The sequence below is a fragment of the Heteronotia binoei genome, chromosome 12, assembly GCF_032191835.1.
Source record: "Heteronotia binoei isolate CCM8104 ecotype False Entrance Well chromosome 12, APGP_CSIRO_Hbin_v1, whole genome shotgun sequence".
Classification (NCBI taxonomy): Eukaryota; Metazoa; Chordata; class Lepidosauria; order Squamata; family Gekkonidae; genus Heteronotia; species Heteronotia binoei.
Genome location: NC_083234.1, coordinates 57,303,047 through 57,318,600, shown reverse-complemented (window position 1 = coordinate 57,318,600; position 15,554 = coordinate 57,303,047). Strand labels below are relative to the sequence as shown.

Below are 15,554 nucleotides of genomic sequence, written 5' to 3'. Positions count from 1 at the left end.
GGTACAGCAGAAGCCCTGCATTCCTTGCATGTGGCTACCCCAGACTCCCAGAGATGGGGCTCATTACATTTACTTACTGGTGAAGAAATGGCACTCTGCATGTGCTGCACAGCACTCTTCTGACACAATTGCTTCACGTATTATAGAGCTCAGTACCTGCATTTTATAACCTTTCTGGGGCTGAAATCTGCACTCCATGCTACGCACACACACAAATATCTGGGGCTAGACCATGCTGTGTTTCAGCCAAGCACTTCAGCTATTGCATATGGTGGTAGGAAATTCATTCAGTTTCTTCTAACCCCTCCCCTTCTAGCAAATGAGATTACCTGTATTTTGCGCAAAAGATTTCCCTTCCCCACCCTGACTGCTTCCTTGTCTACGCCCTCTGCCTTTAACATTAGCTTGGCTTGCAGAAATTCCACAAATTAAGCCTCATATACTAACCTTCTGGAAGTCAGATTGTAGCTGAAAGCGCAAGAGTAAGGCCAGCCTGCAACTCTAGTTGTCTGGCATCTCTGCAGTCCTTAGCTGTCCATAAAAGGGAGGATTGTTTTCCTTTCTAATCTACACTGATGTTGTTCTTTAAAGCTATGCAGTCTCAGACCAAAGTGGTTTGTTAGTTCCTCCTTCCTGGTTCCTCTTGGAAATGAGTGTCTGAAACTTACAAACTGTTTCTGGACACATGGTTCCTTCCTGGTTCACTGAAAACTTTGCTTAAAAAGTGGTTTTTTTGAGAAGTGGGATAGAAATGAAACTTAAAGATCAAACAACCAACATCAGCATTTCCTAAACTTCTGACAGCTGAGATGTGTTCCTTTTTCCTGCATTAAAAAATTAAAAGAACAGAAGGCAAAAGAGTATACCTTATCGGCACCCACGGAGTTTTTGCAAAAGTGACTTTGCTACCAGACTGGAAGGAGAACAGCACATAGCAGTGACATGCAGAAAAACAATGAGCAGCCACCTCTGAAGGTAAGTCATTTTATTTTCCTTTTGCACTGGGAACAAGTGAGTGAATTATCCAAACACACCTGATGCAGAATGAGTAACCCACATTGAAGGCCAACTGGAAGGGGGAAAGGGGCAGGACAAGCTCAGCTGATTGTGTATATACAAAATGGGCAGCCTTCTCTTTAGATGAGTTATTTAGGCTTTAATTATTTTTCCCCCAATGGCAATATGCGACCCAGTTTGTTTGGGCCATGAAGACTGCATGAGTTCAGTTTAGTCAGGGGTTAGTGAAAACTGGTGGGTTCAAATCCACCAAGCAGTTTTGTTCTGGCATTTTGGAAGCTCTGACACCAACTCCAGATGGGTATGAGAACAGAGTGCTGACACAAAATAACTATATAATCTTAGATATTCTTTAATATTTTTTTCAAAGCATTAAAAATAAGTTATACAGCTGGCCCATGATTCAGTATAAGCCCTGAAAGTAAGAACTGCCAGGACAACTTTACAAGGACATCTTACTTTGGAGGAAACAGTGCTGGATACTTAAGGGGTTTTTAACTATCTCCTAACTTACCTATGTACAGGTTGAGTGGGTAGGAAATGAACCCGCAAGCAGCACCACCCCAGAGCAAACAGCACCACCTCTAAGGCCCCAGGTTCATTTCTCTCAGCTTTCGTAAAACAGAACTGCTAGTTTAGCTCACTGAAGTTTATAAAAAGAGTCCTGCTGGACAAGACCATCTTGACCTGCAATAAACCAAATGACCAGCAATAAACCAGATGCCCTTGGGAAGCCTAAAAGCAGGCCACAGAAGCCAAAGTATTCTCTTGTTAATGACCCTAAGTAGTATTCAGTTATACACTGCCTCTGAATGTGGTGACTCCCCTTAGCCTGGTTAACAGCTTTTGACAGACCTTCCCTCCATGAGCTTGTCTGTTCCTCTTTAAAGCTAGTAACGATCCTGTGGCAGTGAATTCCACAAGTAAATTGTTTATCATGTGAAGAAATACTTCCTTTTGTTGGTCTTGATTCTACTGCCCATCAGCTTTATTGGGTGAACCTGAGTTCTAGCTTTGTGAGAGGAAGAAAAAGTTGTTTCCCTGTCCACTTTTTCTAGGCTGTGCATAATTTTATAAAGCTCTATCATGGTCTCACTTAGTTTATTTTTTGCTGGACTGAAAAGTTTTGCTCTTCATGAGGAGGAGGATCTACTTCTTTGATATAGTCTTGAATTTTCTCTGCACCTTTCCCAACGCTAGGTGGATACACATTTTTTCCCCTCACACCAAACCTCAAACTCAGATCATGCCATGCTGCTTACAGGTCTTTGTCAGATATTATGAACTGTAGCAATTGAGGGAAGAACTGGAGAAATTATTCCCCAAGTTCATAGAAGATTCCAGCTTAGGCTATCTACCCATGATCTCATGGAAAACAAAATGGCTGCTGAACTGCTTGCTGAAGGTCTTTCCTTCCAAGCTCAGCTAGGGCACAACATTGAAAGAGAAGAAGAAGCTCAGTCAAGCCTCCACTATGGAAAAGTCCTCCTTGATGAACTCTTGGGGTTGGGGCTACCACAAGCTCTGAAAAAGGAACAGACCAAAAGGGTAACACTTCAGAACTGGGAAGTCCAAAAGCCCAAAGTGCTACAAATTCCCATAACCCCAGCTTGGAACAACTTGCAGCCACCTCTGTTAACTCAACAGGATGATATTGAGGCTTACTTGGACACCTTTGAGCATGTGGCCGAGGCCTGTCAATGGCCTCGAGAAGAGTGGGTGACCCGGCTTGCACCAGCTCTCAATGGAAACATCCAACGGATCACCTCTGCCCTGGGTGCCTGTGATGTAAAGGACTATGAAACACTGAAAGAGGCCATCTTGAAAACATACAATATAACTGCAGAGACATGGCATCAGCGCTTCAGGCAGTTCTGCTACCCAGAGGCCAAAAGTCCACTGGAGGTTTGCGCTCAACTCCGAGAACTTTGCTTCCAATGGCTGAGGCCAGAGAGACGCACAAAAGAGCAGATAATAGAGCTTCTGATTCTGGAACAGTTTCTGACTGTTTTGCCAAAGGAAACCCAGAGATGGCTCAGGAGTCAAGGCCCTGAAACCTGTACTCAAGCAGTAGCTCTGTTGGAGGATTTGCTGCTGAACCATCAAGAGGCCAGAAGATGGGAACAACAGGTAAGAACAGAGCAATGTCTTTAAGGAATGTGGGGGAGCAGCAGATATTTTTCTTGTTTGTAGAGATCATTGTTTGTGCTATAGAACCAAAGTGACAGATGGGAAATTAACTGTGTCCATACCCTTGCAAGTAAGAAAGGCACACAGAATCCTTGTCCAAACAACTGTAGTCCTTGATCAGACTTTGAGAGGTGCTTGTGAAATTCAGTTTGCATTCCTGAACTCAAGTTGGGGGGGGGGGGGGAGCAGGAGTTGGCTTTAGTATTATCTGTGCTGTTTTTGGCAGTGATATGCTGAAGTGTGGATCCAGTGTCCCAAACAGCCCCAAGCATTCCCTTCTCAGCATCATATCCTTATTGTTTAGGGCTGCAGCACATTCATCTCCATGAGATGCTGTTTCTGGGAAACAGGTGGCCATTTCAGAAAGCTCAGCAGGCTGCAATGGAAGGGGGAAAGAAGAAAAGTTCTCTTCTGTTCCATCATGCAAATGGCCTTTTTTTAAACAAAGTGAACTTTGGATCCCACCTTCTCTCTTTATTGGCCTATCAGAATCCAAGGCGCAAATGTTCTCCAGAAGCTTTGTCCAGATGTTAGAGCTAGTTTGGTGTAGTGGTCAAGTGGCTGAACTGTTATCTGGGAGAACAGGGTTTGATTCCCCACTCCTCCACATGCAGCCACTGGGGTGACCTTGGGTCAGTCATAACTCTCTCAGAGCTTGAGCAGAACAGTTATCTGGAGAGCTCTCTCAGCCCCACCTACCTCACAGAGCCCTATGGGGAATGGGTGGAATAGAAATATACTAAAATAAATAAATAAAAATAAACAGAGTATCTGTTGTGGGGAGAGGGGGGGAAGGAGATTGTAAGCCGCTCTGGGGCTCCAAGTGAAGAACAGGGTATAACTCCAAACTCCTCCTCCTCCTCTAGCTTGCTAGGCATGCCAGAGGATATTTCTATGTACAACAGAAGCCCCAATTTGTGATAGGCTTAATATATAAATAGTTTGGGGAGATGTAATCCAGACTACAATGCTTAAGGATCAGGGCTGGTTTCATGGACTGGCATTGCTGGGCAGCTGCCAAGGGCTTTACAAATACACTTCACAGCAACACCAGTTGTGCCTTGCCCTATTAGTCTGGGTGGTGGCATTGGTTCTGCCAGAGGGGAGATGATGGCTTCTCTTCTTCCTCTTTTCTTCCCTTGCCAGATAAGTCATCAGTTGCTGGTTTATGTGCCTGAATAAGCCATGGTATCAGCCATCACTACCTAGAGGGACAAGGCAGCAAAGGAGGAATGGCAACTGTCATTATGCCTCGAGGACACCTAGTAGCACACAAGATGCCAGCCCTGCCCTACAGAGCATACAATCTAGCTAGAGACAGTGGGGAGTAGGGAGAAATGTTATGTTAGAAGTCAAGGTGAACACATGCAAGACCATGGCTCTGTTTCAGTTGTGGCTGCTAGGTTTAAGGCATGTCCTCCCCATCCCCAGAATGCCCACTTCACTCAGACTTAACACCTTGTTTGTTCTAGGAGTGGGCCACAAATTCACATGAGAAAGAGCCATATGCATCAGAACCTGGGCTGAGCACTGCCTGCCAGGAAAGTGGACAAGAGAGGGAGGCCGATAACAACTTGCAAAGTAAGTGATTGGAGGTTTTGTTTGTTGTAATTTCTCAGAAGCAACTTCATATTAGAATCCTTCTCTCCCCAGTGCTTGAAATTCTAGGAATGTCAGGCTCCTATCATCTGTACCTCCAATCAGTGGGAGAGACTGACCTTCAACTTCCCTCAAGATGAAGAATTGGCAGAAACATGTCTAGCTGAAACAAACATGCACTCCACAAGTATATCCAGGGGTGGAATTCTAGTAGAAGCTCCTTTGCATATTAGACCACACACCCATGATGTAGCCAATCCTCCAAGAACTTACAAGGCTCTTTTTTTGTAAGCTCTTGGAGGATTGGCTACATCAGGGGTGTGTGGCCTAATATGCAAAGGAGCTCCTGCTAGAATTCCACCCGAGAATATCCCTGTAATTCTTAATATTAATTTTTTTTCTGGCATTTTTGAATGTTTTCCCAACTATTTGACATCAGAGCTTGGCATTCTTGATATCTGACTTTTTGATACTATTCAATAACTGACACACATTGACATTTAGTACTTAATATCTGACAGATGACTTGTCATGGTATTTAGCATTTGACAATATGTCATTGCCGAGCACTTAAAACAGTTCATGTTTGATGCCGCCTAAAATCAAAACAATCAAAAGATCTGAAGGTTTTAGAAGTCCTCCCACCCACCAGTGTAAAACATTGCCTTTTCCTCCCCTGGTGACCACTGAATTTCTAAGTGCCCTTTCTCAGAAAAGTGAAGTGGACATAGTTTGTTTTCTTCCCACAGATGTTGGAATGATCCCCAGTGAAAAAGGGCTTCAGCCTCCCTTGAGGGATGATACAGAGGAACTACAGAGGAGCTTCCCAGCAAAACACATGGCTGGCCTTGTGCCAAATTGTAGCCAGGGGAGAACGTGGGCAAGCCAGGTCCAAACCACAGACGATCTAATCAGATTTCCATCAACGATGGATAAAAACATGTCTGCTGTTTATCACGATACAGGGCACCACAAGATCCAGAATATTGGTGTGGGCACAGGAGGAAAATCAAATACAACTAGGCGGCATGCCAAGAGCTTTTCCAGGCAGATAGAGCTTCACAGAGACAAGAGAATGCACGCTGGCGAGAAACCTTATCAGTGCCCTAAGTGCAGGAGACAATTCAGCGAAAGCACAGCCCTGCACCAACATCTTAAAAGCCACGCTGCTGAGAAACGATACCAGTGTGCTGAGTGTGAGATGCGCTTCCGGCAGAGCTCGGACCTCATCAAGCATCAGAGAATCCACACAGGGGAGAAACCATACCAGTGTCAGGAGTGTGGGAAGAGGTTCAGCCTGTGTTCAGCTCTGTACAGGCACTGCCGGGGGCACTCTGGGGTGAAACCGTTTCAGTGCAAGGAGTGTGGGAAAAGCTTCACACGGAACTCTAGTCTAGCACAACACCACCGACTTCACAAGCAGTAGAATCCGGAGTTCAGCAACTTGAGAATCAGTTCAGAGTTCAGCAACTTGAGAATCAGGTTCAACTTTTTAAAAAAAGTTTCTAGCCCTCAAGTCTGTGAAATAATACCTGAAGGGTATGCTTAATGAAAAGTGGCCTTCTTGGCTCTTCATAATTAGTGTAAGCAGCGATTAACACATTTGCATCAAGTATGCAGCTTTTATTGATTAATTTCCTCCAACACACAGGACCCAAGATAGTTCACCAACCATGGATTAAAACAGTTTTCAAAACACATAGAAAGAAAATACAACAGCATTAAAAATAGTAATCCATCAATAATTCATATTGACCATCAAGAGAAGTGACAGATTAAAATGGAACCAAAGCAACTGCATTTAGATTTCGTTTTATCTGCCCTGTGCCAGGAGGATCCTTCAGGCTGGCCCCAGGGGCATTTTTTAAATCATCAATTGAATAATTAAAACAATCTGTGTATCAAGTTCCCTGAATTCCCAGTTTCCATTTTTAAAAAGCCTCTAGTCCCTTTTCCTCTTATAATCTCCACAAAGGGCTAGAGACATTTATAGTTTAAATGAAAGCTGCAAATTCAGTGTATCTGTTAGCATAGACTGTTATAATGTTAAAACAGTGGCAGAAACTGGGACAGAAAAATGCAAGGAAACCTGCCATGTGGAAGCCTATTGCTGCTGTGCAAGAAGCCTCTCTTCATCCTCACCTGTCTTTGATCAGCTTATGAATATTTTTATTTTGTCTGTAGCCCACTGAAGGCAAATCAGGCAACAAAGCAATAAAAGATACATTCCTGTTCTGTAAGACCCACATGAATGTTGCATTAACATGAGTTTTATGCTTACTAAGCTCATGATGTTTGGTTATTTTTATGGCACGAATGCTATCCCAGCCACCCACACACCCTTGATCGATGGATGCTGCTGGCACACAGGGCAATGCTGCCAGTTTTACAAGTGAAGAACACTGTATGCTTCCTGGTATCACTTAATGAGGGGAAGAAGCCTGTGCTAGGCCCCCTCCCCTCCAAACTTGATACCTAAGGACCTGAGGCTCAGATGGTGGCCTGCAGGGATGGACTGGCCAGGGTGTCAGCTTCCCCGATGGCAAGTGGGCCCCTGATGAAGTGGGCCCCCTTAAACATCAGACAAGATGTTTAAAATGTTAATGTCCTTTTAGTAGCTTGAAATTATAATAGACATTCCAATATTATTACTGTAATGTAACTAAAATTGACATTGTATTTAGGGTTGCCATCCTCCAGGTGGGACCTGGGGATCTCCCACTTTTACGACTGATCTCCAGCTGGCAGAGATCAGCTCCCCTGGGAAAATGCAATCCGTATTTACATTTAATACCTACTGTATACTGCTAGTAAAATGTACAATATATGTACACTGTAATTACATACGCACACATTTATTTTGCAAAAATTTTAATTGTACCTTTTCCCCACTTCTATAATTTTTGAAAATTTTATTTATTTCTTATAAAAATTAAATGATAGCCTTATAGTTGTAGGTGGGCCCCCTTTGTCTCCTGGCAACCAATATTTTTAGACCCAGTCCACCACTGGCAGCCTGCCCCTAAATCCAGCCCTGATTTCTTAGATTCCTCTGCTTTCCAGAGAACAGTCTGCTGATACTTTCAGCACAGAAGAGCACATAGGGTTTGGAAGCCTGGCTATTGCACTGTGCATGGCTAAGAGACTCAGCTACAAATTTTATCCCTGGTTCAAAACTCATATGCAAATTGCTGCTTCTTTAAAAGTTCAACTGGACAGCCAAGCACTTCTTATGCTGTGGCTGCTCTGGTGCTATAGCTCATCCTATCCCACAGATGCCTTTGCCCAGTGGGCTGAACAAGCTGAATGTGCAGAGCAGAGATTAACCAAGGACGTTTAAGGCTAAGAATGTGGGTTTCCCAGGTCCCTGATTAAGGAAGAAGGCAGAGAAGCAAAGGAGGACAACAGAGCATCTGTATCTTTTGGTAAAGCAGTTTCACAGGTGCACCTTCTGCCAGTAGTAGCTGAAATTCCCTCATCTGTAGAGTGTTAAAGCCAGGGCTATTTTTGCAGCAGAAACTCCTTTGCATATCAGGCCACACACCCCTGATGTAGCCAATCCTCCCAGAGCTTACAGCAGGGGTGGCCAACGGCAGCTCTCCAGATGTTTTTTGCCTACAACTCCCATCAGCCCCAGCCAGCATGGCCAATGGCTGGGGCTGATGGGAGTTGTAGGCAAAAAACATCTGGAGAGCTATCATTGGCCACCCTTGGCTTACAGGGCTCTTAGTACAGCGCCTACAGTAAGTTCCAAGATGATTGGCTACATCAGGGGTGTGTGGCCTAATATGCAAAGGAGTTCATGCTACAAAAATAGCCCTGGAAGGCTGACCGTACAGCCCTGTTCATACTTTACCATAAACATACATTCTACATGTTTGTGCATAGATCTGTTTATAAGAGCCAAGGTGCATTCATTTTACAAATGGACTGTAGACGGATACCTGGATATATGTGGGCTTTACAGCTGTACATGCACTTAAAAATTACTCTATTTATATAAAGAAAATCATGTGTACAGTCAGAGGGCTACACACACACATACTCACTATAACTTGTGAACAGGACATAGATGGGACCCCAGATCAAAGTTTCCAATTTAGGGTTTTTTGTTTGTTTCTGGTAGAGCTCCTGAGCCTAATATGGAGAAACTGGTGTGGAGAGGAGATAACACAAAAAGCCCTTCTGGCTATATTTCTGTAGTGCCCTCAGCTATTAAATGTACAATTCAGACAGTAGAAAAAGACTGCAGCTGTGCTAGAGTCTGTGATAATGCCAGGGGAAAGCAGGGTTTCAGAGCCTGCCTCCTCACAGGAAGGCCCAGCCACATCCCTGGAGAGAAGAGAGGTTTCTCTCAATTCCTAGGGAAGAACAGGGATGCTCATTCTTCTTGCCAAAATGTGGTCTGGCAAGTTACACCTGGCAGGCAGAAATCCTTGCTTGTTTGAGTTCCACTTCCTTTTCCTGCAGAGCCTATAATAACATGGGGTTGGATCCAACCGGCTTTTCCACTCCTAAAAAAGGGAGGGGGCTCTCTTACCAAAAAAGCTATCCTGAAGATCATGGGACTTGCAGTAACAAAAGCCATGTGAGATGGGAACTGTAGCAAAGAAGGGATTGGGTGGGATTTAAACAGCTGGCTGCATTGCATCCAACCCATATTAATGGCAGGACTATGGCCAGGAGGAGCCAGTGAGTATATACACTCCTGCCTAAAGCATCAAGAATAATAATAAAAAATATATACTTCTTAGGTTGTGATCTGATAGCGTCCTCTCCCATTATGCTCCACTGTGTCACCTCTGTTCCTCTGAACGGAGACTGCTGATCCTCCTCCTCTTGTAGACAGTTAAGATGTGTCTTAGTAACTGTTCAGGCCTTTTTGGTTGTGGCCTCTACCTGGATCAATTGCTCAGAGGAAGTTATAGAAGCCTTCAAACTCCTGTCGTTTATACAGGCTGGGCTTTTTTTGTAGAAAAAAACCAGCAGGGACTTATTTGTATATTAGGCCACACCCCCTGACATCACCATTGTTTTGCATAGGGCTTTTTTTGCAGAAAAAGCCCAGTAGAAACTTATTTGCATGTTACGCCACACCCTCTGACACCAAGCCATCTGGAACTGCGTTCCTGTCCAAAAAAAGCCATGCAGGCTTTGTTTTGTTTTTTAAAAAACTTTTTAGAAGAGCCCTTTTGTAAAACAGTATGATTTTGCTGTTGTTTTATTAATATGTATTGGCTTTTAGTATGTTAATGGTGATCTGACATAAGCCCTCTTGAGAAAGGTAAATTATAAATGCTGTAATGTAAAAAAAGCCCCACGAGCAAAGCAGTAAACTGCAGTACTGTAGTCCAAGCTCTGCTCGCAAATGTGGTGATGTGACATCACCCCATGGGTCAATAACGACTTGGTGCTTGCACAGGGGACTACCTTTAACTAAATACAAAGAATTAATTTTTTGTTCGAATAAAGTCATCTACTTAGTAGGTGCATCAGATAAATATGTTGCAAAGACGAAGTTTGCGCTGACTGATCACTAACAAATGCTACCTTGTTATTAGGCTGATTACATTACTTTCCATTTTCGTATATATATAAACTTTATTTTTCTGATAACTTATTACTGAGGGAGTTATCCACCCCCACCCCCCTATTTTTTCATCATCAGTTCGTTTCATGGTGGTGTTTGTTTCTTTTGTGAGTTAAACCTTTGTGTTTTGTTTTGATCGGTTGTTTCAAATCCATGTATTTGCAGATGTTAAAAATCCCCTTATGCCTTTAAGCAGCTGGGTCCTAAACTTTTGTGTATGCATGGGACAATTTCCCTCCTTGAAACATCCCCAAGGCTAAATTGGCCCTCAGGGGCAGAAGGGCCCTTAGAATGAATGAGGAAATTCCTGGGGGGCGGGGTCTGGCAGGGAAGGACCAGCAGCGCTAGCAGGAGGTGGGCAGCCTAGCCAAGGAACTTAAATACTTTGTATGTGCGTGTTCGCGCGCGGTGTTATTGCTTTAAGATCCCCGACCTGGATGGTCCAACTCCAGATGATCTCGGAAGCTAACCAGGGCCTGCCTTAGTTAGTAGTTGGATGGGAGAGACTATTGAGGAAGCCCAGCGTTGCTTTGGAGAGGCGGCGACAGCAAACCACCTCTGAACGTCTCCTGCAGCCGCTGCCTTGGAAACTTTACGGGGTCGCCGTAAGTCGCCCGCTACTTGACGGCACCGCCCACCGCCACTGCTGTAACAACTCACAGCTCGTCCTTAACACCGCCCCCCCCTCCGACCTCAGTACGTGAGCCAGTGCCAGAATAGCAAGCGCGCTACAGAGACACCCCCCCCCTCCCAACAGCAGGCAGCTACCTGTGAAAAAGGGGAGGGAGGACGGGGAGCTCTTCCTCTCAACCCATCTTGCCCGAGCTGCTCTGCCCGTGCCCGGGAGAGAGCAAGAAGCCAGGGAGAAAAGTCAGGAGCGCAGCAATTTCGCCAGCAGCTTGTGAAGACACCGCCTCTCAGTGCTACCGTCTGGCTCAGGGGGCGTTCTGCGGTGGGACGACGCCTGGGCGGTCTCGAAGGCCCTGGCTCTGGCTGCTGCTCTCTCGCAAGGACGAGGCATAACACAGCAGGCTCCTGCAGCTGCCGGCCGAATTCAAGGACACGGCCTGGGCTGAGTGGAAGAAAGACCGCCTCGCCCAGCTCACCTGCTCCTCCTCGATCTCTTCTTGCATTCCGCAACCGCTCAGCTGCGTCTGCCCAGCTTCTTCCTCTGGCCGAAGGCCTCCTGCTCCTACCTAGGCATGTGCAATCGCGCCGGCTTTCTTCCAGCCGGCCACCAGCCTTCTGATTCTGGGTACTGCTGGCTTAGGTTGCTCCCCCATTCTCACTGGTCTTTTGCTCTGCCGGCCCTTGGATGAACGCGTGGGTCACAGGAGAAAGGGTGCCAGCCGCTGGGTGGGGGTGGGGGATCCCTTCTGTCCCTTCAACTGAGGTTTCATATGCAGCCAGAAACCCAATAACTGCTGCTGCTCAAGCCGATATTAAAGGGACAGCTAGAGGGGCCAGTTTAAAAGTGAAAAAAACCAATAGTGCATTTCTTTTGCAAGACTTTACAGTGTCCAACTGAGCTCAGTTGGGCTTTCTCCCTAGTGTCTTTAGTATTTTACTACTCAAAGCATGCCTAAGCAGGTCTACTTGAACAAAAGTCTCATGTTATTCAATGGGGCTTACTCCCCATTCCTGGCAGTTCCCCTCCCCCTTGTGTAAGGCTGGACTAGAGGATGTCTGTTTCAATGTAGCTGAAGAAGTGTGCACTACACCAAAGTTTATACTCAGGATTAAACTGTTAGTCTTAAGAGTACCACAGGACTCATACTTTGTTCTGTTGCTTCAGACCTACACAGCTACCTGCCTGAATCCCAGGAAGCTATTAGGATTGCAATTTCAGTGATTGTGATATTTGGCCAAGTCAACAATGACAAACAACAATTTACAACAATGACGAACATTTTCAACCATGACATATTTCAACCATTACAAACATTTACACCTGTGGCAGAAATAACTGTCAGTATTTAATTCAGAAACAGGATGGTACCTTTTCCTGAACATTTGGAATAGGGTTCTAGAGGTACAGCAGCTTCCTCTAAGATGGTTAGTAAAGTCCATAGGTAGGTTATTGGATCTCAGTGGGTAATTTTTATCTGTTCCCCTAATACTATTTGGAGGGCTTTTTCCCGTTGTTTTGCTATTCTTAGGGCCAGACTATACATGATGGTGCCCAACCTGTAGACACCATAACCATTTTAAATGGATTTTAAAATGCTGCACACTCCACAGCACAGTGGGCTGAGGTACTCTTTTCCTCCCCCCACACCTGTTCAGAAGTAGAGGAGTAGGTTTTTTAAATACTCAATTTCCCTCTACCTTTAAGGAGTCTCAAAGTGGCTTACAATCACCTTTCCCTCCTTTCTCCACAACAGTCACCTTGTGAGGTAGGCAGGGCTGAGAGAGAGCTGTGACTACCTCAGGGTCAGCCAGCATGGTTCAGGTGGAGGAGTGGGGAAGCAAACCCTGTTCTCCAGATTAGAGTCTGCTGCTCTTAATTACTGCACCACACTGGCTGTGAAGTAACGGTGCAGCCATTTTGGCACTTGAAGAGGCATGGGATGGGACAAGAGAGCCTGTCATGCTATGGGCCCGATACCTTTTTAGGCTTGCATTGAAACAAATGTTTTTGTCCTGCGAAAAATTGGTTGAAGATATTCAGCGCAATTCTATACAGGTTTAGTCACAAGTAAGTCCCACTGTTTTCAACAGCAGTTATTCCAAAGTAAGTGCACAGATCATGCTGATAAACAGTAGCTTTGTCCATTATAAACTATAGCAAGTGATGACAGCAAGGAAACCATACTCGTTGCTGCAGAAACAACCAAGAGCCTTGAGGTGTGGTGTCGTGGTCAAAGTGTTGGATTAGAAACTGGCAGACCCAGGTTCAAATTCCCACCCTTGCCATGGAAATTTACTGGGTGTCCTTGGATAGCCACTGTGAAAGAATGGTTAGGATGCTGTTCTGGAATCTTGGGGGCCTATGGGGCCAATCTCCATGCAGCCATGAAGTGTAATGGGTGACTTTGAGCAAGTTACATATGCATGCACTCTTTTCTCTCCTCCCACAATGTACTTCACAAGCTTATGAGAAAGATATGTGAGAACAATATAGCTCCTGTGAGATCCTATCTTGGATATCACATTTTATCATTCTGTGCCTTTTGATCTCATTGGAAGCGTGCTCCCCACCCTGGGCTATTTTAGCTTCCTATTCTGCCCTTGCCGAGTGAAAAACCATTTGCTGGATACTGTGGGCAGGGACAAGAACAAACTACTCTTTTACAGGTCCCTACATATGAGGAGCTGCTTCTGTTTGTTCTTCTGTGCGATTCATGTGCAAATTAAACAGGTGATGCTTCTGTCTGTATTTCCACACTGCAAGATGCTCAGTTGATATCTGCCTCATAAGCTGCTATTACAAACTTTGTCTTGGGGATGACAGGAATATCCATACTTTTCAAGGGACCACTTACTTAAAGAAAAATACATTTGGTCATTTGGATGCAACAGATGTTTACATAGTTAATTGATAGTTGTGCACAGTTGTCCTTATAGGCACGTATTTGAATTTGCAAGAATATTTTTTTCCTGGTCTTTAGAATAGATATGCAAAGGAAATAATATGCCTGTTCTTTGTTGAACATGTCTGAGGAAATTTGCATGCCCCTAACTACAGAGTTCATTCCACTGAAGGCCTGGAGGAAGTTGGAGAGGCTGTGAAAGTTGAAGAGGAAGGAAGACAGAGGAAGCCATGGGGCTGTGTTCACTTGATACAGGGGACCCTTGCACTGGTGAGTCTTCGGAAACTACATGTGGTGGCTTGGGGAGGTATAGATACAGTACCCAGTTAATAAGCTGGCAACATTGCAGTTGCTCTGACTTTAGTCTGGCTGCTGTTTCAACAATCAAAAGTAAAACTTAGATGCTGTTTCTCTCTGGTTCTTAAATTTCAAGATGGAAGCAAAAGGCTGTATGCCAAGATCAAGGTGAGTGGCAGTCATCGGATTGTTTCTTGAGGGGGTGGCGGTTTGCTACACATTACATCTTCTACTGTTTGGTTGCCTGGATAGCATTAGTACCTTTCTTCTGCTGTTGCCGATAGAATATCTATGTTTAACAGCAATATAACAGGCAGAACAACTGATACAGCTTTAATTGGTCATGCTTCATCTATGGAATTTCTGCCTACCATATTGTTAGATCTGGGCTTTACTTTTTAAAACCTTGGCATATCTCCTCTTCAGCCTTTTCTTCTCAGCCATCCCAGCTGACTACCTTTTCTTCCCCTCTATCAATTTCTGTCTCTGGCAGCAATTAATGCAGTTGCCAACTTTCCAGTCTCTCACTATTGTTTTCACTGTGGTTTGATCCACAGCTATCAGCCGGTAAAAGCTTTCTGCAGCACAGAGATAAACATTATCACTTTCTCGTTCCTGACTATCTAGCTGTTGTTAGCTGGGCTGGCTGGAAAAAGATGGTGATGCTTTTGGCAGCTTTGCTCCTTCTCAAGACGGTAAGAATTTGAAAACAGGATACCTATGTACAGAGTAATGCCCATGATTGAAACCATCTTGGATGTGCTCAGTGCTCATTCATTGGAGATGGACCAGAAGCCTAGCGTGAGCTGCTGCTTTTTTCCCTGCAGCAATTTGGAAGTGATAACATCTAATGTTATGCCATAACAATTTGGAGGTGATAACGTCTAATGTTATGCCATAACAATTTGGAGGTGATAACATCTAATGTTATGCCATAAAAAGATTCACCTCCTAATTTCTTGGAATCAAACCTCTGTTCTAAATTCAGCTCAGGCTGCAAAGCTGACTCAGGCCCCTATCACCATCCATTCCCATGAGGCGGAGGCTCAGGTCCCAGGGAGGCAAATGATGGGAAGGCAGGCTGTGAGGGCTATGGCGCAGACCCATCTGTGCTTCCCAGTTCTAAATGGCTTTTAAATTGCTGCAGAGAAAATAGCTATTAAAGGGTCAGCCACAAGAGCTGTTTCAGATGTTGGCAACTTAACTGGGAATCATTCAGAGTGTTAGCCTAGGTTGGGGAAGACCAGGATTAAATCCTCCATACAGCCATTAACCTCACTGGGTAACTCCAAGCCACTCATACACTTCCAGTGTAAACTACGGTACTG

At 44.7% G+C, this 15,554-nt stretch overlaps 1 protein-coding gene across 3 annotated transcripts in view; it reads left to right on the top strand.

The window, feature by feature from the left end:
* The first annotated feature begins 383 nt into the window (after positions 1–383).
* The window catches only part of TOR4A (torsin family 4 member A), a 29,634-nt gene continuing 14,463 nt past the window's right edge, over positions 384–15,554 (top strand). Inside the window, exons 1-4 of one of the 3 annotated variants that reach the window (XM_060251598.1) lie at positions 384–975; positions 2,218–3,147; positions 4,680–4,788; positions 5,556–7,054. In XM_060251598.1, the coding sequence (XP_060107581.1) occupies positions 2,386–3,147; positions 4,680–4,788; positions 5,556–6,232 (1,548 nt within the window). In that variant the 5' untranslated portion in view covers positions 384–975; positions 2,218–2,385 and the 3' untranslated portion in view covers positions 6,233–7,054. Of the gene's footprint in view, positions 976–2,217; positions 3,148–4,679; positions 4,789–5,555; positions 7,055–10,751; positions 11,652–14,084; positions 14,200–15,554 lie in introns of those variants that run through there. The other 2 variants (XM_060251600.1, XM_060251599.1) reach the window with 2 other exon arrangements.